The sequence below is a fragment of the Oncorhynchus keta genome, chromosome 10 (assembly GCF_023373465.1).
Source record: "Oncorhynchus keta strain PuntledgeMale-10-30-2019 chromosome 10, Oket_V2, whole genome shotgun sequence".
NCBI lineage: Eukaryota > Metazoa > Chordata > Actinopteri > Salmoniformes > Salmonidae > Oncorhynchus > Oncorhynchus keta.
The window spans coordinates 59,233,150-59,257,007 of record NC_068430.1 but is presented as its reverse complement, the minus strand read 5'-3'; the positions used below and the strand labels follow the sequence as shown (position 1 = coordinate 59,257,007).

Below are 23,858 nucleotides of genomic sequence, written 5' to 3'. Positions count from 1 at the left end.
CACCAGTTAAGGCTGTTTCGGTTTTCACTACGTTTATTGTTTTGTAGAGTTTGTGTTTTGGATTCGTGTTACGTTGTGTGATTAAACATGGATCGCAATATACACGCTGCAGTTTAGTCCGACTCCCCTTCACCACATGAAAACCGTGACAATATCTTTATGTACATATTCTTTATCCCTTTACACTTGTGTGTGTATAAGGTAGTAGTTTTGGAATTGTTAGCTACATTTAAGTCATTTACATTTAAGTCATTTAGCAGACGCTCTTATCCAGAGCGACTTACAAATTGGTGCATTCACCTTATGACATCCAGTGGAACAGCCACTTTACAATAGTGCATCTAAATCTTTTAAGGGGGGTGAGAAGGATTACTTTATCCTATCCTAGGTATTCCTTAAAGAGGTGGGGTTTCAGGTGTCTCCGGAAGGTGGTGATTGACTCCGCTGTCCTGGCGTCGTGGGGAGTTTGTTCCACCATTGGGGGCCAGAGCAGCGAACAGTTTTGACTGGGCTGAGCGGGAACTGTACTTCCTCAGTGGTAGGGAGGCGAGCAGGCCAGAGGTGGATGAACGCAGTGCCCTTGTTTGGGTGTAGGGCCTGATCAGAGCCTGGAGGTACTGAGGTGCCGTTCCCCTCACAGCTCCGTAGGCAAGCACCATGGTCTTGTAGCGGATGCGAGCTTCAACTGGAAGCCAGTGGAGAGAGCGGAGGAGCGGGGTGACGTGAGAGAACTTGGGAAGGTTGAACACCAGATGGGCTGCGGCGTTCTGGATGAGTTGTAGGGGTTTAATGGCACAGGCAGGGAGCCCAGCCAACAGCGAGTTGCAGTAATCCAGACGGGAGATGACAAGTGCCTGGATTAGGACCTGCGCCGCTTCCTGTGTGAGGCAGGGTCGTACTCTGCGGATGTTGTAGAGCATGAACCTACAGGAACGGGCCACCGCCTTGATGTTAGTTGAGAACGACAGGGTGTTGTCCAGGATCACGCCAAGGTTCTTAGCGCTCTGGGAGGAGGACACAATGGAGTTGTCAACCGTGATGGCGAGATCATGGAACGGGCAGTCCTTCCCCGGGAGGAAGAGCAGCTCCGTCTTGCCGAGGTTCAGCTTGAGGTGGTGATCCGTCATCCACACTGATATGTCTGCCAGACATGCAGAGATGCGATTCGCCACCTGGTCATCAGAAGGGGGAAAGGAGAAGATTAATTGTGTGTCGTCTGCATAGCAATGATAGGAGAGACCATGTGAGGTTATGACAGAGCCAAGTGACTTGGTGTATAGCGAAAATAGGAGAGGGCCTAGAACAGAGCCCTGGGGGACACCAGTGGTGAGAGCGCGTGGTGAGGAATACAGATTCTCGCCACGCCACCTGGTAGGAGCGACCTGTCAGGTAGGACGCAATCCAAGCGTGGGCCGCGCCGGAGATGCCCAACTCGGAGAGGGTGGAGAGGAGGATCTGATGGTTCACAGTATCGAAGGCAGCCGATAGGTCTAGAAGGATGAGAGCAGAGGAGAGAGAGTTAGCTTTAGCGGTGCGGAGTGCCTCCGTGATACAGAGAAGAGCAGTCTCAGTTGAATGACTAGTCTTGAAACCTGACTGATTTGGATCAAGAAGGTCATTCTGAGAGAGATAGCGGGAGAGCTGGCCAAGGACGACACATTCAAGAGTTTTGGAGAGAAAAGTGGTCCTTCTGTAGCTCAGTTGGTAGAGCATGGCGCTTGTAACGCCAGGGTAGTGGGTTCGATCCCCGGGACCACCCATACGTAGAATGTATGCACACATGACTGTAAGTCGCTTTGGATAAAAGCGTCTGCTAAATGGCATATATTATTATTATATATTAAAAGAAAGAAGGGATACTGGTCTGTAGTTGATGACATCGGAGGGATCGAGTGTAGGTTTTTTCAGAAGGGGTGCAACTCTCGCTCTCTTGAAGACGGAAGGGACGTAGCCAGCGGTCAGGGATGAGTTGATGAGCGAGGTGAGGTAAGGGAGAAGGTCTCCGGAAATGGTCTGGAGAAGAGAGGAGGGGATAGGGTCAAGCGGGCAGGTTGTTGGGCGGCCAGCCGTCACAAGACGCAAGATTTCATCTGGAGAGAGAGGGGAGAAAGAGGTCATAGCACAGGGTAGGGCAGTGTGAGCAGAACCAGCGGTGTCGTTCGACTTAGCAAACGAGGATCGGATGTCGTAGACCTTCTTTTCAAAATGGTTGACGAAGTCATCTGCAGAGAGGGAGGAGGGGGGAGGGGGAGGAGGATTCAGGAGGGAGGAGAAGGTGGCAAAGAGCTTCCTAGGGTTAGAGGCAGATGCTTGGAATTTAGAGTGGTAGAAAGTGGCTTTAGCAGCAGAGACAGAGGAGGAAAATGTAGAGAGGAGGAAGTGAAAGGATGCCAGGTCCGCTAGATTACTTATTATTATTATTAGCTAGATTACTCGTTGGTTATTACTTCATTGTCGGAACGAGAAGCACAAGCATTTCGCTACACTCGCATTCACATCTGCTAACCATGTGTATGTGACAAATAACATTTGATTTGATTTGGTTATTATTGTGTTATTGGTCTGCAAACAATAGCAAGTCCTACTAGTATGGACTGGGTTTAAAGATACAGTCTGGAATTGATACATCCATTTTTGGATTTTAAATTAATGCCATTGATTCTTGAAGAATATAACGTATGCATAGTTCATGAGTTTAGTACAACGGAACGGTCTTACCCTGACATACAACCAAATAAAAGCTTGTTTTACTCCATTGTTTATAAACAATGTCATTGTAATCAAACAGTGTATAGCTTGAAAACATTGTTGAAACTATCCTCTCGGTGTCATGAACAGGCTAGAGTGCACCTAGAGTGCTGTCTATGAACTTGAGAGGGGTCACATTCCCCAAGCCCCATCCCTCAGCTCAGCTGTATATCAAAATAAGAGGCAGAGCAGCCTATTTATTGTTTTTCGAATTGCAGACTGTAGCTCTAAACTGAGAATATTACATTCCAAGTTACTCACATCTGCGTATGTTGTTAAATAAGTGCAAACAATGACATTTATTTCAACATGACTTCTAAATGACGAAATTGATCGGATAATATGTGATTTAGAAACCCTTGCTCCATCCATGGGGTAGCTTAATGATCCGAATGCAAAATGGCTTTACACTAATAAAGCTGGAGCGGTAAGAGTTTAACCAGTGCAAAGTGCATCTATCTGCTTGGACTGCAGGACACAATGCTTTCCGGAGACACACACACAGACCCCATATATTGACCTTGTATTGTTTTTTTCCCATCTGGGTGGTAAGCCTGTATATAAACCCTTAAGCCTCTGATCTAATCTCGTTGCTGTCAGTTAAGAGGATTGGCTGGCAGTGTATATGCAGATTTACTACAGGCGGCCATGCTGGGAAGTATTTTTTTATTATGATGGGAAAGCAATTTCCTTTTAAATACTTAACATTTTTTATTCTGCAAATGTGTATTCCAGTTCCTGCGCAGGTTCATCTGTTTCCATGCATTTTGCCTGGTCTTTTTTTCTAAATCAAAGTCTGCAAAGTCAAGGAAAACTGAATCTGATTTAGTGTATACTTTTTTTTGTGGAGCAAGAGCAAAAACTCCTGCCTAGATGGTCAACTGCCCCTTAGGCCGTTTCAAACCAGAGAAGTTGGTTCTATGTGGCATCGATATGAGTCAGAAACATTCATTTCAGAGTCAAAATTGATGACAAAGTATAAAACTGTGTTTTGTAAGTGAATTTATCACAACTACTGGAGGGTTGGGTATGGATTACTTAAAGCCAATTTATGGACATTCTGGTGTCTGCATTGAACATACAGCATTTACTATGATGCGGCCTATGCAGAAGTCAGGGCATTCATACTTGTGCTTCTCAGAGCAGAGCTGTTGTCAAGGAAGTGAGTTTGTGTTTATACAGGACATATCGCCGCCATCTCCCATGAACCAATGTTAATACGAAGCTATATTGTTACAAAATTTGGGAGGTCACGGCGAGACGGCACGGAGCTCGATTTGGCCTCTGCAAGCCTCCTCAAAGTTACATTCAACATGGTTACTTCTGCTGCCTGTCAACCGTCAAACTACTGGTGATGGTGAGTACGTTAGTAGATAGTTGTTCCTATGCAACATTATTTGATAATGCTAGCGAGCTAAGAACATCAAGCTAACGTGTAATGTGATGTAGCATGTCAGAAGGGACAAAAGGTGATACAAATAAGACAGGTATAATATTTGTACATTGTTATATTAGCAGAACATTGCTTTTAACAATATTATGTGTAGTATGGTATGTTCTACATGGAACTGTTACACTTGAAAGTTATCAAAACACTTTATCAGCTTCCTCCTGGAGGTAGCTTTGAATTTGGCAGTAGCCTAGAGAGTGGTGTGAGAAGAGTGCCATCCTCCTGCATCTCACATCTGTCTGTAGTTATTGAACTCTGCCTTCTGGACCCATGGGTTGAGGCAAACTCTGTCATATCCAGGATGAGGTGCACTCCACCCCTCCTGCCACCTGATTGCACCTGTCCATAACCTGAAATACATTACATAGATGGAATGGACTTCATCCCCCACTGGAGACTTGAAGACAGAACCTCACCGGAGAGCTGTGCATGTCAGCGTGTGGACATCCAACGAGACAGTTGAAGTTGTACTCTACACACAACTTAGTAGTTCCCCAATGTTGTTTCTAGGGATGGGCATGAGTAATCGAGTACTCAAGTACTCAAACAGACATCAAAACACAATCTTTAACCAGAGATTACATTTTTTACAAATACTGTAAAACTATTTGGTCAAAATGTAGTCTTGAAGCAAATCTAATTTGCTCTGATTCTAGCGTACCATTTGTTCATGTGCATCTCCCTAAATTCACTTTCCCCACCTTGTCTCACTCACTCAATTGCTTTCTAACCGCTCCCTCTACACATTCTTGCTCCTTTAAAGCCGATTTATCTGTCTGCAGTGGCCATACAGCATTTATAGCAATGAGGCCTCTACAGAAGTCAGAGCATTGATACTTCTTGCGCATCGTGGGGCTGTCATATGTGTCCAATAAATTGTTCTGCACCGCACCACTCATAGTTATTCAGGGAGAATCTCTATCCCAATAACTACTAGACACTGGCTAAAAGAAAATACCTTACCTCTTTTGAGATGTTGAAGTCCGTTTCCCAGTGTTTGACATAGGAGCTCAGCCAAGATAGCATGAAGTAAAATGGCTGCACCGTTTTTCCACCTGCATCTCCATTCCGAATCTCCACATTGCCAACACAATTAGCTTACTTACCCAAATCCAAATAGCAGATGTTCTGAAAGAGCTGCAAAACCTGAACCCGTACAAATCAGCTGGGCTTGACAATCTGGACCCTCTATTTCTGAAACTATCCGCCGCCATTGTCGCAACCCCTATCACCAGCCTGTTCAACCTCTCTTTCATATCGTCTGAGATCCCCAAGGATTGGAAAGCTGCCGCAGTCATTCCCCTCTTCAAAGGGGGAGACACCCTGGACCCAAACTGTTACAGGCCTATATCCATCCTGCCCTGCCTATCTAAGGTCTTCAAAAGCCAAGTCAACAAACAGGTCACTGACCATCTCGAATCCCACCGTACCTTCTCCGCTGTGCAATCTGGTTTCCGAGCCGGACACGGGTGCACCTCAGCCACGCTCAAGGTACTAAACGATATCATAACCGCCATCGATAAAAGACAGTACTGTGCAGCCGTCTTTATCTACCTTGCCAAGGCTTTCGACTCTGTCAATCACCATATTCTTATCGGCAGACTCAGTAGCCTCGGTTTTTCTGATGACTGCCTTGCCTGGTTCACCAACTACTTTGCAGACAGAGTTCAGTGTGTCAAATCGGAGGGCATGCTGTCCGGTCCTCTGGCAGTCTCTATGGGGGTGCCACAGGGTTCAATTCTTGGGCCGACTCTTTTCTCTGTATATATCAATGATGTTGCTCTTGCTGCGGGCGATTCCCTGATCCACCTCTACGCAGACGACACCATTCTGTATACTTCCGGCCCGTCCTTGGACACTGTGCTATCTAACCTCCAAACGAGCTTCAATGCCATACAACACTCCTTCCGTGGCCTCCAACTGCTCTTAAACGCTAGTAAAACCAAATGCATGCTTTTCAACCGTTCGCTGCCTGCACCCGCACGCCCGACTAGCATCACCACCCTGGATGGTTCCGACCTTGAATATGTGGACATATACCTATAAGTACCTAGGTGTCTGGCTAGACTGTAAACTCTCCTTCCAGACTCGTATCAAACATCTCCAATCAAAAATAAAAAATCTAGAGTCGGCTTTCTATTCCGCAACAAAGCCTCCTTCACTCACGCCGCCAAACTTACCCTAGTAAAACTGACTATCCTACCGATCCTCAACTTCGGCGATGTTATCTACAAAATAGCTTCCAACACTCTACTCAGCAAACTGGATGCAGTTTATCACAGTGCCATCCGTTTTGTCACTAAAGCACCTTATACCACCCACCACTGCGACCTGTATGCTCTAGTCGGCTGGCCCTCGCTACATATTCATTGCCAGACCCACTGGCTCCAGGTCATCTACAAGTCCATGCTAGGTAAAGCTCCGCCTTATCTCAGTTCACTGGTCACGATGGCAACACCCACCCGTAGCACGCGCTCCAGCAGGTGTATCTCACTGATCATCCCTAAAGCCAACACCTCTGTCATTGCCAACAAAGGGTATATAACAAAGTATTGAGATAAACTTTTGTTATTGACCAAATACTTATTTTCCACCATAATTTGCAAATAAATTCATTAAAAATCCTACAATGTGATTTTCTGGATTTCTTTTCTCATTTTGTCTGTCATAGTTGAAGTGTACCTATGATGAAAATTACAGGCCTCTCTCATCTTTTTAAGTGGGAGAACTTGCACAATTGGTGGCTGACTAAATACTTTTTTGCCCCACTGAGCTGTTGCCAGATAATTTAATGTTCATTTTTTTTTAACCTTAAGCCACCTCCAATGGCGTTTTAGAGACTTTGGCAGTACGTCTAACCGGCCTCAAAACCACAGACCTCCCTCGTGTAACCACGCCAGCCCAGGATCTCCACATCCGGCTTTTTCACTTGCGGGATCGTCTGAGACCAGCCACACAAACATTTGATGGACCTGAGAAGTATTTCTGTCTGCAATAAAGCCCTTTTGTGGGGAAAACCTCACTCTGATTGGCTGGGCCTTGCTCCACAGTAGGTGGGCCAGTCTCCCAAGTGGGTGGGCCTATGCCCCTCCCATGGCCACCCATAGCTGCGCCCCTGCCCAGTCATGTGAAATCCATAGATTAGGGCCTAATTTATTATTTTATATTGACTGATTTCCTTATATGAATTGTAACTCAGTAAAATCATTGAAATTGTTGCGGTTATATTTTTGTTCAGTATAGTGAAACGTTGGCTAATCACAGACTATGTCCTACAGATCAATCCAGCTGCTGATGATGACGTTGACACCAGCTTCAGTAGTACAGAGCCTGTAGACCCATTGGATGAAAGTGTTCAGCCTGGAATGAACTCAAGCTCAACATGATCTGACTTTAAAGCAAGCCGACAGCCAAACGTATTTATGAAAGCAACAATACCCTCTTGAGAAAACAAAATCACTAATACACCAAGTGCTCCTCAAACTTTTCACATTCTTGCAGTCAGTTCTTAGGCATAGGGGAGAGGGGCTGTTAGTATCCCCGTTGAGCTTATTCGCTCTACTGTTGGCAGTGCTTGTCTAGTCAACAGCACAACTGTAGGTGGTCATGCACGACTAGACTCTCTACAAGTCAAGCCCCACTCAAACTTTTCACACCTTTGTTAACAGTCCATCTCAATGCCCCATTATTGACTCTGAGTGTAATTAAACACATAACAGTCTACTGTACCCTTTTATGTTTACAGATGAACATGTTTTAATGTATGGTTACACATCATCATGATCGGTCTTCATGTCTTTCCAGGAGACTTGCAGAACAAACAAATCTTCTGCGTGAGGTCGAAGCAGTGGCTGGTGAAGAAAGAGAGGCTTGTCTACTTGGCTGTGGAGTGCAGAAAGGACCAGACTGTTGTCTACAAGGAGCCAGAGTCACAGCCCCCCAAACCTAACATCCCTGCCAACATCGCTGCAGTGCCAAAGCTTGCTAAACCTGCTGCCATTACCCAAAACAAGGAGAGGTTCACCAGCTGAAGAACATTCTGGAACTTGCCTGGGACATTCTACCAACACAACATCCGTATTCTGTTAGACTGATGTTGTAGTATAATCTAAAATTGTAATGGAGACGCAGGGAGCTCCTCCTCTGAGTGCTAGATGAAGGGGAGTAATCAGGGAAGTGATGAACTCCCCCCTCCGACGTGCAGCCCCAGCCGCAGGACAACGCCGGCCCCGAGGGCGAAGAGCGGCCGGTCAGGACGGCGAAGGTGGATTAGTCTGTCAATGTAGCAAATAGGTAGACATGGCTTGTTTTCAGGACAAAGTTGATTTGTTCTGGGGACTGTGGTAATTTTACACAGCAGTATGCAGGAATACAGTATATACAGTAGACAAAATACTAATTTTAACGCATTTAATAAATACTACAGTTCTACAAAGGGAATAATTGCATATGGTGTGTTTGGGTGGTGCAGTGAGGTGTTCGGAGTCACTTTGATACAATGGGAGTTTGCTGTTATGGGACCTTTCACATCTGGTCTTGAGTCATACATTTCTTTGTATCCAAGCGGTATCATCTGTGAGAGAAAGAAGAAAACGCTATTACACATTCATGGAATACTGTCTGTATTCCTACTGTAGCAACATGCAGTAGAATATGAGACATCTCACAGACATGTTAACTAGCTAGCTAGCTACAACACACAGGTATACGTACCCCAAGTCTAATATGAGTCATCAAGCCAAAGTCATTCCTTTATTCTCAAGTATCATCATCAAAACATTTCTCAAATTTTGCTCATAATGAGAGGCACTGGGGCTAGTTAGCTAGCTACAACGTTAGACTACAGTACATTTTAGGTTTAGCAAACAACACAACTCGCCGAATTGATCACCAAATTGTACTGAACAACACTGCTTGCTGGTCTCGTAATTATTTTTCTTGCCATCTCAACTTCTCTTCAGTGTATTCTGGCTCAAATAAATAGGGCTGTATGTTCCTATGTAAAAGAAAATAAAGGATTTGTCGTTCAGCTCTTCTTAGAAAGAGGAAGCAGTCATTGCAGCAAATTATTGAGCATTCTCGGTAACATAGCTCCTGTGAACCTGTAAACTAGTACCGCCCCCATTTTTAAAAGCTTGCTTTCGAGGGTGGGAACAAGGAAGTATGGCTCCCGTCTTTGCAAAGCCAGGTAAAACGAGTCAATCTAGATATCCTGCAATGTCCTGGCAGATAGGAACACCGTTGAGAAAAGTCCAATGGCTCTATTGAACAAGGACAACCATATCTACCTGCGTGATCATGCAGTCGGCGAAACACAAAGGCCACAATAATTGCTTAGAAACGTAACTCCATTCATTTTTTGATCAGACAGCAAGCTCAATCAACCAATGACATCATAATTGTCTGAATCACCCTCTCATCACTCTCTGGAAAAACACCCCAAAAAGTCTCTAGCGGTGAAGTTTCCCTTTAAGGGAAGTACACAAACGCTGGCTATCCTTGCATAGGAAAGAGAGTTGTGAGGAGGGCAAAGCACTGCCAATATTGGTTGATTTCTTCCACAGGTGGAGCTACATCTCACTCAAATAGGCAGGTTTTCAGCTTGTGATGACTGGACAGGCTTTCAGCTTGTAATGATTTTACTTTACTGTAACCTACATCCCAATACAATAACATTAATGTTGTTATTTGGATCATGGACATTCGTGTAGTGAACTTGTATGAAGGGCATTCTATAATGATAAAGTTCAATGATACACTTACTGGGCAGTTTATTAGGTAATACCCGTTCATGAAAGTGGATCGCTCCATTTTCCGTGGCTTGCTACAATGCCTTCAGAAAGTATTCATACCTCTTGATTTATTCCGCATTTTGTTGTGTTACAGCCTGAATTCAAAATGAATTAAATAACATCTACACATCTACACTCACCCATCTACACACAATACCCAATAATGACAAAGGCAAAACATATTTTTAGAGGTTTTTGCAAATTTATAGAAAATTAAATACAGAAATGTCTAATTTCATAAGTACTCACTACACTTTTGGCGGTGATTACAGCTGTGGGTCTTTCTTGGTAATTCTCTCTAAGAGCTTTCCACACCTGGATTGTGCAACATTTGCCCATCATTCTTTATACAATTCTTCAAGCTTTGTCTAATTGGTTGTTGAACATTGCTAGACAAACATTTACAGGTCTTACCATAGATTATCAGTAGATTTAAGTCAAAACTGTAACTTGGCCGCTCAGGAACATTCACTGTCTTCTTGGTAAACAACTCCAATGTAGAGTTGGCCTTATGTTTTAGGTTTTTGTCCTGCTGAAAGGTGAATTAATCTCCCAGTGCCTGGTGGAAAGCAGACTGAACCAGGTTTTTCTCTAGGTTTTTGCTGTGTATTTAACTCTATTCTGTTTCTTTTTTATCCTGAAAAACTCCCCAGTCCTTAACGATTACAAGCATAACCATAACATGATGCAGCCACCACTATGCTTGGTATTATATGAAGAATGGTACTCAGTGATGTGTTGGATTTGCCCCAAATATAACGCTTTGTATTCAGGAAAAAACGTTTTTTCTTTGCCACATACAGTATTTTGCCGTATTACTTAAGTGCATCATTGCCAACAGATTGCATATTTTGGAATAGGTTTATTCTTTACAGACTTCCTTCTTTTCACTCATTTAGGTTAGTATTGTGGAGTCACTTCAATGTTGTTGATCCATCCTCAGTTGTTTTCTCATGTAACATATACTAATAGGTGCCCTTCTTTGCGAGGCTTTGGAACCTCCCTGGTCTTTGTGGTTGAATTTGTGTTTAAAATGCACTGCTTGACTGAGGGAGCTTATATATAATTGTATGTGTGGGGTACAGAGAGGAGGTAGTCATTCAAATGTATTTAGGCTTGCCATAACAAATGGGTTGAATTTTTGTTTGGAACATTATTCTAATTTTACATTATTTTTTTGGTATTTTATTATGATCCCCATTAGCTGTTGCAAAAGCAGCAGCTACTCTTCCTGGGGTCCACACAAAACATGAAACACAATACAGAATTACATAATACAGATCATTAGACAAGAACAGCTTAAGGACAGAACTACATACATTCTTAAAAAGGTACACGTAGCCTACATATTAATGCATCCACACAAACTAGGTCAAATTGGGGAGAGGTGTTGTGCCACGAGGTGTTGCTTTATCTGTTTTTTGAAATCAGGTTTGCTGTTTATTTGAGTAATATGAGACGGAAGGAAGTTCCATGCAGTAAGGGCTCTATATAATACTGTACGTTTTCTTGAATTTGTTCTGGTTATGGTCAATAATATCAAAGGCTGCACTGAAATCTAACAGTACAACTCCCACAATGTTCTTATTATCAATTTCCTTCAACCAATCATCTGTCATTTGTGTCAGTGCTGTACATGTTGAGTGCCCATCTCTATAAGCATGTTGAAAGTCTGTTGTTAATTTTTTTACAGCGAAATAGCATTGTATTTGGTCAAACACATTTGTTCCCAACAGTTTGCTAACAGCTGGCAGCAAGCTGATAGGTCTGCTGTTTAGAACCAGTAAAGGCCGCTTTACCACTCAGATAGGAGTGGCTATAGAGTCAGCCACCATTTCCATCTAAGTTGCCAATGCCAGGAGGTTTGTCATTATTGTTAAAGATTGTTAATCGTTAACAATCATTTTTCCACCTCTCCTACACTAACTTTACAAAATTCAAACTTGCACTGCTTTTCTTTCAGTATTTGTTTTTTATACATACATATAATTGCTCACTTTTTGTTGTGGGAATTCCCTGCCTAAGTTTGCAAATTAAATAATCCTTAAAATAATTGGCAACATCAAATGGTTTTGTGATGAATAAGCCATCTGATTCAATAAAAGATGGAGTTGAATTTGTCTTTCTGCCCATAATTTAATTTAAAGTTCAAGTTTGTTTCCATCATTCTTTATATCATGGATCTTGGCTTCATAATAAAGTTTCTTCTTTTTGTTGAGTTTAGTCACAAAATGTCTCAATTTGCAGTAAGTAAGCCAGTCAGATGTACAGCCAGACCTATTAGCCACTTCTTTTTCAACCATACAGTTTTTTAAATTCCTCATCAATCCATGGAGCCTTAACTGTCAGTTTCTGAACAGGTGCATGTTTATCAATCGGAAGAAGCAATTTCATAAATGCATCAAGTGCAGCGTCTGGATGCTCCTCAATCACATCAGACCAACAAATCTTTTTAACATCATCCACATAAGAGTCACATCGTTTGTATGATCTCTTATACACTATTTTAGGCCCAGCTGTTGGAAATGTGGCTTTCCTGGATATAGCCACTATATTGTGATCACTGCATCCAATGGGTACGGATATAGCTTCAGAACAAAGTTCTACAGCATTAGTAAAAATGTGATCGATACATGTGGAAGATCTTGTTTGTGTAGTGTTTATAAACACCCTGGTAGGTTGATTAATAACCTGAACCAGATTACAGGCACTGGTTACAGTGAGAACCTTCCTCTTGAGCGGACAGCTTGATGAACACCAGTCAATATTCAGGTCCCCAAGAAAGTAGACCTCTCTGTTTACATCACATACACTATCAAGCATTTCACACATATTATTTAGATAGACTGATAGCACTTGGCGGCCTATAGCAACACCCCAAAAGAAAAGGCTTTAGATGAGCCAAGTGAACCTGCAACCACAACACTTCAATAACACTTGACAAAAGAACTTCTCTAAGCATTACAGGGATATGGCTCTGAATATATACAGCAAATCCTCCCCCATAAGCATTTCTGTCTCTTCTATAAATGTTATATCCTTGTATTGCTACTGATGTATCATCAGTAGCAATTGTGTGTAGGCCAGTGACCCAAAAAAATCCAAATGTAATACATTTCAAATTCAGCCTGTAATACAACAACATTTGGAAAAAGTAAAGGGGTGTGAATACTTTCTGAAGGAACTGTATAAAAAGCAGGCATACAGGCATCCAGTTACTGTTCGATTGAACGTTTGAATGGGCAAAACAAGTGACCTAAGCGACTTTGAGTGCGGTGTAATCATGTGGCAGGTGCACCGGATCCAGTATCTCAAACGGTCGTGCTCATGGGTATTTCACGCACGACAGTGTTTAGGGTTTACAGAGAATGGTGCGACAAACAACATCCAGTCAGCGCCAGTCCTGTGGGAATAAACTGGTCATTGATGAGAGAGGTCAAAAGGATAATGGTAAGAATCGTGCAAGCTAATAGGCGGGCCACAAACAGACATAACGGTGCAGTACAACAGTGGTGTGCAGAACGGCATCTCGGAACGCAGAACTCATCGATCCTTGTCACGGATGGGCTATCGCATCTGCTGATCACACTGGGTTCCACTCGTATCAGCTAAAAACAAGAAGGGGCTCCAATGGGCACGCGATGGCGTACACTGGAAAATTGAGGAGTGAAAAAACATTGGCCGGAACACGACAGAAAGTTCAGTTTAATCGAGTGGCCTGCGCAGACCCCAAACCTCAACCCAATGGAGCATCTTTGGGATGAGATGGAACGGGCTGTTCACAGCATGGATGTGCTGCTGTCCAATCTGCAGCAACTAGGTAATGCCATCGCGTCAGCTTGGACCAACATCCCTGTGGAATGTTTCCGACACCTTGTTGAATGCCCTGAAAAATTCAGACTGTTAAAGAGGCAAAGGGGGGTCCGACCCGGTACTAGATATGTGTACCTAATAAATTGTCCGGTGAGTGTGTGTTGAATCCATGTTGAGAAAAACAACTCTGCAGATCCTCAAAATATTTTTAATATTTAAAACTACTGAAAATGTTCACACAGTGGTTTCACAAAATTATTTTATTTCTGTCTTTGATGGGATGAACTCAACATTGTAAAGGTTGACTATTATTGACATATATGGTGGCATTTAAGTGCAATTTAAAAGTTGCATTTAGCAAACTAATCATGTCAAACTTCTGTTGTGGGTTACATGATAACAGAGCATTCAAATGACTTCTTCAAACAATAAATCAATGGCATAACAGGCCTCAGAATGACATTTAAAACTGTGAAGACACGAATATTACAGGTCAAATCAAGCACCTTAGAAGTTGAGAAGCTACTAATTCCTTTGTGGCAGGCCTCAGGGTGGATACTTGCTGCTGCGGTGCTTTGTCGCTGCTCTGGCAGTCAGTAGCGAGTGCCAAAGCCATGGATTTCCAGTTTGGGGATGTCCCTCTCGTTAGAGAACTCGGCGTGGTCAATGCGTGAGCTGGGACTCCCCACCTTACTCAGCCACACCTTCCTACGGAAAGAGAGAGAAAAGGCCCACAATTCTGAGTCAAAACAACACCTCACAAACTGTCACTGGTATTCAAAACCAGGACTATAAAAGACACGCAACATGATTTTTCAGTTTCAGGCAATAATCTCTTCTGATAATATAGTATGTAGTTCAGGTGTTTTAATTAGGCTTTTGGGACTACTCCATTGATTCCATTGTACTGGACTAAACAAAATAAAGGGCAGACAATGTATTAAACAATCTATTTGACCCAGGTCTGGTGTCAATGCATTGACAGACATAACAATAAATATTGACAGCTACAGCCAAGATTTGGCTGTAATAGGCCATGTGTTTTGAGTCCCCAGCATAACGCAAACACAATGGGAGCAATTCATGATGGTGATAATCATCTCATGGGTGCAAGCGATGAGCTACCACCAGAGGACCTATGTTCCCTTTCCTCGCAGTCTGTACACTACATCCCTCATGCTGTATTCAAGTGAATCAAGAGGTCACTAAATGCATTATGGTCCTCAGAGGGCCCATCACTCCATTCTTATTGGATGAGTGCGAGCAGGAAGGCGCACCGGTTGGCAGTCGGAAGCTTTTTTTGAAGGTGCGTCTGTGTTGAGACTGCCGGGAAACATCTTGCGTTGGAGGCTAGGATGGAGGAAATTGACTAACAACCAAAGAGAGATGTATGTGTCGTTGCCATGGAAGAGATGTCTCATTCTCTCTTACAAGGGTGCATTGATATTCCCTTTCAATGAAATACAAGTAATTCTACTAGTGGTTCACTAGGCTATGTATTATCAAGTTGAGCACAGAGAGTGTCTGAGCTTTGGGAATACAGGATTTTTTTTAAAGCCTAGAAAATACAGACTACCCAGTAATAAAAAAATGCTGTCTAGTTAACTCTGACAATGTTATATCGCAGTGCTGTCAAATTTGTTGATTATTGTGCATTGTCCCTGACACAAACTATATAAATAACTCAAGTGTTATCAATACTGACATTGTAAATATAGGATACACACCAAGGTGTATAAAATAGAAAAAAAAACACTGAAAATTACAAATCTACTAAATAAAAAAATAAACGCAACATGTAAAGTGTTGGTTCCATGTTTCATGAGCTGCAATGAAAGGTCCCAGAATTGTTGCATAAGCACAAAAAGCTTATTTCGCTCAAGTTTTGGGCACAAGTTTGTTAGTGAGCATTTCTACCTGACAGGTGTGGCATATCAGAAGCTGATTAAACAGCATGACCATTACACGGGTTACACGGAGTGCAACCACCTAGCAGACTGGGTATAGTAACTGCTGATGGTGAAGGAGACCAGATTACAGAGGGAATATACCCAAAAGGGCTTTGTAGATGAACACATTCCAATGTAGCTTTCTGCGCAAATAATGTCTCGAATTTTGAGGGAACTTTCTGACATAGATGTCTCAACTTTTGAGGGTGAGCGTGCAATTGGCATGCTGACTGCATAAATATCCACTAGAGTTGTTGCCAGAGAATTTAAAATGTTAATTTGTCTACCTTAAACCACCTCCAAAGTCGTTTTAGAGACTTTGACAGTACGTCCAACCGGCCTTAATCAAATCTAATTTTATTTGTCACATACACATGGTTAACAGATGTTAATGTGAGTGTAGCGAAATGCTTGTGCTTCTAGTTGACAGTGCAGTAATATCTAACAAGTAATCTAACAATTACCCAACAATTACCTAATACACACAAATCTAAAAGGGGTGAATGAGAATATGTACATATAAACATATGGATGAGCGATGGCCGAGCGGCATAGGCAAGGTGCAATAGATGGTATAAAATACACTATATACATATGATATTATGAATGCAAGATATGTAAACATTATTAAAGTGGCATTGTTTGTGTGTGTGACTAGTGATCCACTTATTAAAGTGGCCAGTGATTGGGTCTCAATGTAGGCAGCAGCCTCTCTGAGTTAGTGATTACTGTTTAGCAGTCTGATGGCCTTCAGAGAGAAGCTGTTTTTCAGTCTCTCGGTCCCAGCTATGATGCACCTGTACTGACCTCGCCTTCTGGATGGTAGCGGTGTGAACAGGCAGTGGCTCGGCTGGTTGTTGTCCTTGATGATCCGTTTGGCCTTCCTGTGACATCAGGTGCTGTTGGTGTCAGAGGGGCAGGTAGTTTGACCCCAGTGATGCGTTGTGCAGACCGTACCACCCTCTGGAGAGCCTTGCGGTTTAGGGTGGTGCAGTTGCCGGGACGATATATGATATGATATATATCTCTCTATGATATAGCCTGACAGGATGCTCTCGATTGTGCATCTAAAGGTTTGTCAGGGTTCCGGGTGACAAACCACATTTTTTCAGCCTCCTGAGGTTGAAGAGGCGCTGTTGCGCCTTCTTCACCACAATGTCTGTGTGGGTGGACCATTTCAGTTTGTCTGTGATGTGTACACCGAGGAACATATAACTTTCCACCTTCTCCTCTGCTGTCCCTTCGATGAGGGTTGGGGGTGCTCCCTTTGCTGTTTCCTGAAGTCCACAATCCTCTCCTTCGTTTTCTTGACGTTGAGTGAAAGGTTGTCTTCCTGACACCACACTACGAGTGCCCTCACCTCCTCCATAAAGACTGTCTCATTGTTGTTGGTAATCAAGCCCACTACTGTTGTGTCGTCTGCAAACTTGATGATTGAGTTGGAGGCGTGCATGGCCACAGTCGTAGGTGAACAGGAAGTACAGGAGGGGGCTGAGCACACACCCTTGTGGGGCCCCAGTGTTGAGGGTCAGCGAAGTGGAGATGTTTCCTACCTTCAAAACCTGGGGGGTGGCCCGTCAGAAAGTCCAGAACCCAATTGCACAGGGCGGGGTTGAGACCCAGGGCCTCCAGCTTGATGATGAGCTTGGAGGGTACTATGGTGTTGAATGCTGAGCTGTAGTCAATGAACATCATTTTTACATCGGTATTCCTCTTGTCCAGATGGGATAGTGCGATGGTGATTGCATCATCTGTGGACCTGTAGGGGCGCTATGCAAACTGAAGTGGGTCTAGGGTAGCCGGTAAGTTGGAGGTGATATAATCCTTTACTAGTCTCTCAAAGTTACTACATGATGACAGAAGTGAGTGCTACGGGGCGGTAGTCATTTAGTTCAGTTATCTTTGCCTTCTTGGGTACCGGAACAATGGTGGCTGTCTTGAAGCATGTGGGGACAGCAGACTGGGATAGGAAGTGATTGAATATGTCCGTAAACACATCAGCCAGCTGGTCTGCGAATGCTCTGAGGATGCGGCTAGGGATGCCTTCTGGGCCAGCAGCCTTGTGAGGGTTAACCCATTTAAATGTTTTACTCACGTCGGCCATGGAGAAGGAGAAGGGGGAGCATAGTCCTCATTAGCGGGCCGCAACGGTGTCACTGTATTATCCTCAAAGCGGACAAAGGTGTTTAGTTTGTCTGGAAGCGTGACGTCGGTGTCCGTGATGTGGCTGTTTTTGTTGTTGTTGTAGTCTTCGACTTCCTGTAGACCCTGCCACATACGTCTTGTGTCTGAGCCGTTGAATTGCGACTCCACATTGTCCCTGTACCGGCATTTTGCTTGTTTGATTGCCTTGCAGATGGAATAACTACACTGTTAATATTCAGCCATATTTCCAGACCTCTTTCCATTGTTAAATGCGGCGGTTCGCACGTTCGCAAATCCCGCCATCCATGGTTTCTGGTTAGGGTAGGTTTTTTAGTCACAGAGGGTACCTTATCTCCAATGCACTTCCTTATAAACTCACTCACTGAGTCAGCGAATAGATCGATGTTGTTCTCTGAGGCTGACCAGAACATATCCCAGTCCGCGTGATCAAAACAATCTTGAAGCCTGGATTCTGATTGGTCAGACCAGCGTTGAATGATCCAGTCACTTGCACATCCGGTTTGAGTTTCTGCCTATAAGATGGGAGGAGCAAGATGGCGTCGTGGTCGGATTTGCCAGCCCAGGACCACCAAATCTGGCTTCTTCACCTGCGGGATCATCTGAGACCAGCCACCTGCAGCTGTTGAAACTGAGGATTACTTATATCTGTAATGAAGCCCTTTTTAGGGGGGGGGGGTAGCCATGGCTGCGTCGCTGCCCAGTCATGTGAAATCCATAGATTAGGGCCTAATCAATTTATTTAAATTGACTGATTTCCTTATATGAACTGTGCAACTCAGTAAAATCTTTGAAATTGTTTCATTTTGCATTTATATTTGTTGTTCAATATACATTGACAAACTACTATAGCACATTTCTGAATCACAGACCACACACACACAAACAGAGCATTTTAAATAGGTACCACATTCGGACACAGGCTATTACAGTATTATACACAATGTATTAAGTGCATAATATATGCCATTTAGCAGACGCTTTTATCCAAAGCGACTTACAGTCATGTGTGCATACATTCTACGTATGGGTGGTCCCGGGAATCGAACCCACTACCCTGGCGTTACAAGCGCCATGCTCTACCAACTGAGCTACAGAAGGACCACAGATCTGCCCAGTTCTTCAGGAAACTAAACCCTAACAAAAGAAAACAGGGAAATTGGAAAATAATTGCACTTGCTAGTTGCCGAGGGAGGGAGGGAGGTAATTTAGTCAAATGAATCCTTTATGAACACCCACCCTTGCTTGTTTACATTCCCTATCTTACATCTCTGAGTGGTTGGCAGAGGAAGACCTTTATTGGATGTCTATAACCTTTCTTTCCCCTTTGCGTTTTCTATAGAGGTGTGAGTAAGAGCTTTGAAAACATGCTCGTTCTCTCTCACTCTACCACATCCGCTGGTCAATAACCCCCCCCCCCCCATGTACACAGTGGAGCCCATCTGTGTTTTCAAGTGAAGAACTGGGAGGCTCCAACCCTCTCACTGGTTTGGGGAAGTTAGATAGCAGGGGGGGGGGTTCCCACATTGCTGTTCCTGTAAAGTGCCTTCATCGTAAAGTGGTACCATTACTTTGTGTACTGCTTGACAAGAGCTCTTTGAGACATAGCTAGATCTAACATTCCAACAACATCTTGGATTAGTTCAAATTAAGCTAGCCTTATCTCCACACTACTAAAAAAGGATAAATTCAGATACAAGGCCCCAAAAAATACAGATAAAGTGATGAAGTGGTAGATATCAGGACTAAGACATGGAACAAAACGAGTTAAGTCAGCAGACTAGCAATTCCAACCCTGCCAAAGAGAGGTGGAAAGTAAGACAGGGGAAATATTTATTGTTCATGAAAGAGAGAAAAAAGAGGGGGGGGGAATGCAGGCAGACTCCAGCAGATTCCAACCCTGCATGCTCTGTCTGTTTCAATATTTAATGACCAAACACATTTCTGTTCTCACATCTCGTGTTCGCAGGCCGGAGTGAAAAGGAACACTTTTTTTTGTGCAGCAAAAGCTCAACCCTCAAAAGGCAATGTCAGGCACAGTTGAATGACTACAAACACTGCAGTGTGTACATAAAAAAATACACACACTTCAAGAGGAACCCTCCCCCCAAATTTCAGAGCTAGATAAATACTCTATAGCCAATGGTTGGAGGAGCTGCCCAGAGAGATTCATGTTAAGGTAGTTTAGGGTAGTTTTTATAATGTACCATTTTTCATCACATAGCACATTTACCATTATGTAAGTCACAATACAATAGCAATTAGAAACAAGCCAAAGGACTTGGAGGATCCATTGCAATCAATCTCTCACACACACACACACACACACACACACACACACACACACACACACACACACACACACACACACACACACACACACACACACACACACACACACACACACACACACAAGGCATTGTGAAAGGAAATACTCCCCTGCTGGCCGGACCCTCCTCCAGCTCTCCAGTACATCTTGTTCCCATTTCCCAGTTCGTAGAGAACCTGGTGATGTAATCCACAGCTCGACCCAGGCTGACTTACTTTCCCATGTACCTCGGTTTTAGGAACTACAGGCTGAGCCACACCCACCAAATAGGTCAGGGAAGTAGTAAGATGAAGTTGCCCCTCAACACTGATCTGAAGTCAGTTTAGCGTCCTTCAGTTTTGTGCAAGCATGGGCAAAAGGGAGTTCCCTGAGATAAACAAATGAGAAGCCGGCACACGGAATATTGCTGCTCCCCAGTGCTTTATTTCTGCACCCAAATACTAATTCCTTTTTCTCAGTAATATCCATTAGTCCAGCACCGGTATTCACAAGTTTAGGATGTGCATATCACCCTCCTTTTCTTCAAGAGGGAGTTTCTACCATACACCAGTCTATTCCTTTTAAATCCATGAGGGGGAGTTTGTGAGCGCACCTTTTGGGGATAGAGAATCAGGCCACAGCCTGTGACTAGGCATGGGAAGCTCTATTCTAGAGTATTCCATGGGGCAGGGATCATCAACTAGATTCAGATGTGTGCCAATTCCTTCTTGAGCAGATGGTCAGGGGGCCCGAACATACAAAAAAATATTTTTTAGACTGCAAATTGCCCGCAAGAAGCACAAACAGATATAATACTTGACTAAAACATAATCCTTTCAAACATTTGTATATGATCACATATATCTCTCTATTAAATCTCCCCCCAAAAAACCCACCAGTTGGGGAACCCTGGCATTTGGTAAGTCTGGGCATATGATGACACCTACTGGAAAAGTACTACTTTGCATTCTCAATATACAAAGGTATTATCTCTAGTAAAGACAGTAAGTAAGTAAAAATGTATGTCCTCTGTTAAGCTCTCACAAGTGTGATGATATTAAAGTAGCTGCATGGTGTCAGTGATACTCTTGCCTGGTTTCAACCAATGTAACTGCTCTGAGGTATGCCTACATTTTATTATGTTTTTTTTGCACTGATGCTTGCATAGGCTCGATGTACACTCACTGGACTCTAACCACACACTCACACATACTACACTGACACTAACACACACACATTGACGCCACACACACACAACAATTCACACTCTTCACATACACTGCTGCTACGCTCTGTTTAGCTATAGTCACTTTACCTCTACCTACATATTACCTCAATTACCTTGACTAACCCCGTACCCTTGCACATTGACTCGGTACCCGTACCCCTTTTATATAGGCTGGTAATTGTTATTTTATTGTGTTACTGTTTTTCCTTTAGTTTATTTAGCACATGTTTCTTACTTTATTACAACTTTGCATTATTTGGCTAAGGGCTCGTAAGTAAGCATTTCACAGCAACCTGTTGTATGCGGCGCATGTGCAAAAAACTATTTTATTTGATACATGTAGTATAGCTATCATTAAACACTTTACTTACATGTATGAAGCGGTATTAGTCGTTAAAAGCATGTATGAGCCTTTATGATTAGAATAAGGCTTATAATATGTTCTCTCTCTGTGTGGCAAACAGCTCAAAAACTGTCTTTAAATGGTAATGCAAAATAAAAAATATTGAGTGTTGTGATGCTGATGGCTAAATTCCACTGAACCAGCATTGCAGTATCATATAAAAAGTCCCTCAACAGCTGTAAAAAATAAAAAATAATAATAACAGGTAGACCCACCCCTCAGGTAGCTGATTTGTTTATAGAATAAGATGTGTTCAGCAGAGGAGGCTGGTTTGACTCTGTTCCATTGATTCATTTACAAACATTTCAATGAGCCCTTCCTCCTATAGCTCCTCCCACCAGCCTCTTCTGGTGTGCAGTAGTTTGTAAACCAAGGCATTGCTTATGCAGTAAAATGGAATGATTCATTGAATCATGTCCTGTCTAATGAATTGTATTGTCTATCTCAGAGTGGACTTACATTTCCTTGACCTTGTCATGGGGCCCCTGTAACTGGCCAACCACGGTTCCTTCTCGTGTGTTCTTCACCCAGCCATTAACACCCAGCTTCTTCCCCTGGTCTTCTGTGTACTGGAAAACAAAGGATCAAAAGAAAGGAAGGAAAAATGGCACAGGGGGTGTCATGTCAGTGCAGTAACTGGGGTTATCTTCTTATAAAGATAACACTGTACAATGTATTTTAGAAACAGAACCAAAGATTCTCTACACTGTGTGTGGACTACATGAAAATGCTAACACATTTCACTTTATCAATACGTATGGAACACAGAATTTAAAAAGAAGAGTACAGTTAGATGAAAGAGGGGAAAATACTAACACGTTGCAAATCAAAATGGAATGTGATAGGTTTTAAAATATAGATTTTGTTCTACTTTTATTTTATTGCAAAAAAAAAAATCCTCAACATGTAAAAGGCTTAGTGAAGTTGCTCACCATTCTGAAGCAAACACCTGTAAGAACACAAGAAACATGAAAAGAAATAGGGGTAATTCATATCCAAATATTCCAGATTAGCTATATCTTGCTTTATTGACTTGATGACCTGATCCTTTCAAGAGAACAGAAACTGTAGAGAATCCAAAGGGCCTTATACAGTCCTCTTTGGATCTCATTCAAACCATTGACCACAGCAAGGCCAATGTGTACAACGGTCCTGACGCGTGTAATACGGTTTTGGAAACATCAGAAATTCTACTTTCATATCACGCCCAAATATTTTTTTTCAAATGCAAAATATACACTTACTGTGCACCGTTTTAACACAGATTCCAATTCCCTTTACCTGAACTATGACACTTCCTGAGCTAATAGAAGGCAAAACAAAATTATAACATTGTATCGAAGCTATTACCCTTCTTCCCCTGGTCTTTTTATGTATCTTTTATATTTGTGAAGTTATTTTGGGATGATAATTAAATTCGCAATCAAGGATAAATTGTTTTTAATTATAAGCATTTCATGCCTAGATCAATTCCCCTCAACAATATTCAATGGGCTAACTTGCACCGCACCGTGCCATAGGGGGGAACAATTGCATTTGAAAATATGGATAGCAGCATGCTATGTTTCGGTTGCACAGTGAAAATTGTTACCAAACTTGCCTACTCAGTGAATCTACTTCAGGCAGTGTGCATTGTGTGAGTTGACCATTTTACATACAGGCACAGGCTCACCCCCCAAGGCAGACACCTGAACATGCGCAGGGTAGCCAAGTCAGCCTACCTACCCTGGACGTTCCCGAATATCTCGAAATCTACAGAGGCAAGCTTTTCACCTCCAACATCAACGTTGGTAGACATGGCAAGTAAAATAACCACTAAGGATAAAACTAAACTATATAGGCTTTCCACACTACCCATGCAATAAACCCAGGCCCTCTCCCGGCTAACAGATGTAGCTACTTTTGTTGCTTTCCTCAAAGATAAGTCTGAGCTATGCCCTGCTCACTGCCACCATTTTTCTTCTGTTTATGCGTCTTCTTCTAATTTAAGCAACTTTAGTGGTG

General features: G+C 42.9%; 1 protein-coding gene across 3 annotated transcripts; it reads right to left on the bottom strand.

Annotated features, from left to right (window-relative positions):
• Positions 1-8,007: 8,007 nt before the first annotated feature.
• LOC118389071 (acylphosphatase-2-like) lies at positions 8,008-23,834 on the bottom strand. Of its 3 annotated transcripts, none has more exons than XR_004826661.2 (5): positions 23,580-23,834; positions 22,787-22,803; positions 22,314-22,423; positions 14,310-14,511; positions 8,008-8,771 (listed from the first exon to the last, which is right to left on the bottom strand). XR_004826661.2 is itself a non-coding variant. In XM_035778797.2 (4 exons), exons 1-4 carry the CDS (start codon positions 23,710-23,712, stop codon positions 14,397-14,399), a joined length of 375 nt encoding a protein of 124 aa, XP_035634690.1. In that variant the 5' UTR covers positions 23,713-23,833; the 3' UTR covers positions 13,998-14,396. The 3 variants fall into 3 exon arrangements, 1 of the variants encoding a protein (XP_035634690.1); XR_004826660.2 differs by lacking the exon at positions 8,008-8,771 and adding an exon at positions 8,778-13,876; XM_035778797.2 differs by lacking the exon at positions 8,008-8,771 and having other exon boundaries at positions 13,998-14,511; positions 23,580-23,833.
• Between the last annotated feature and the right edge of the window lie 24 nt (positions 23,835-23,858).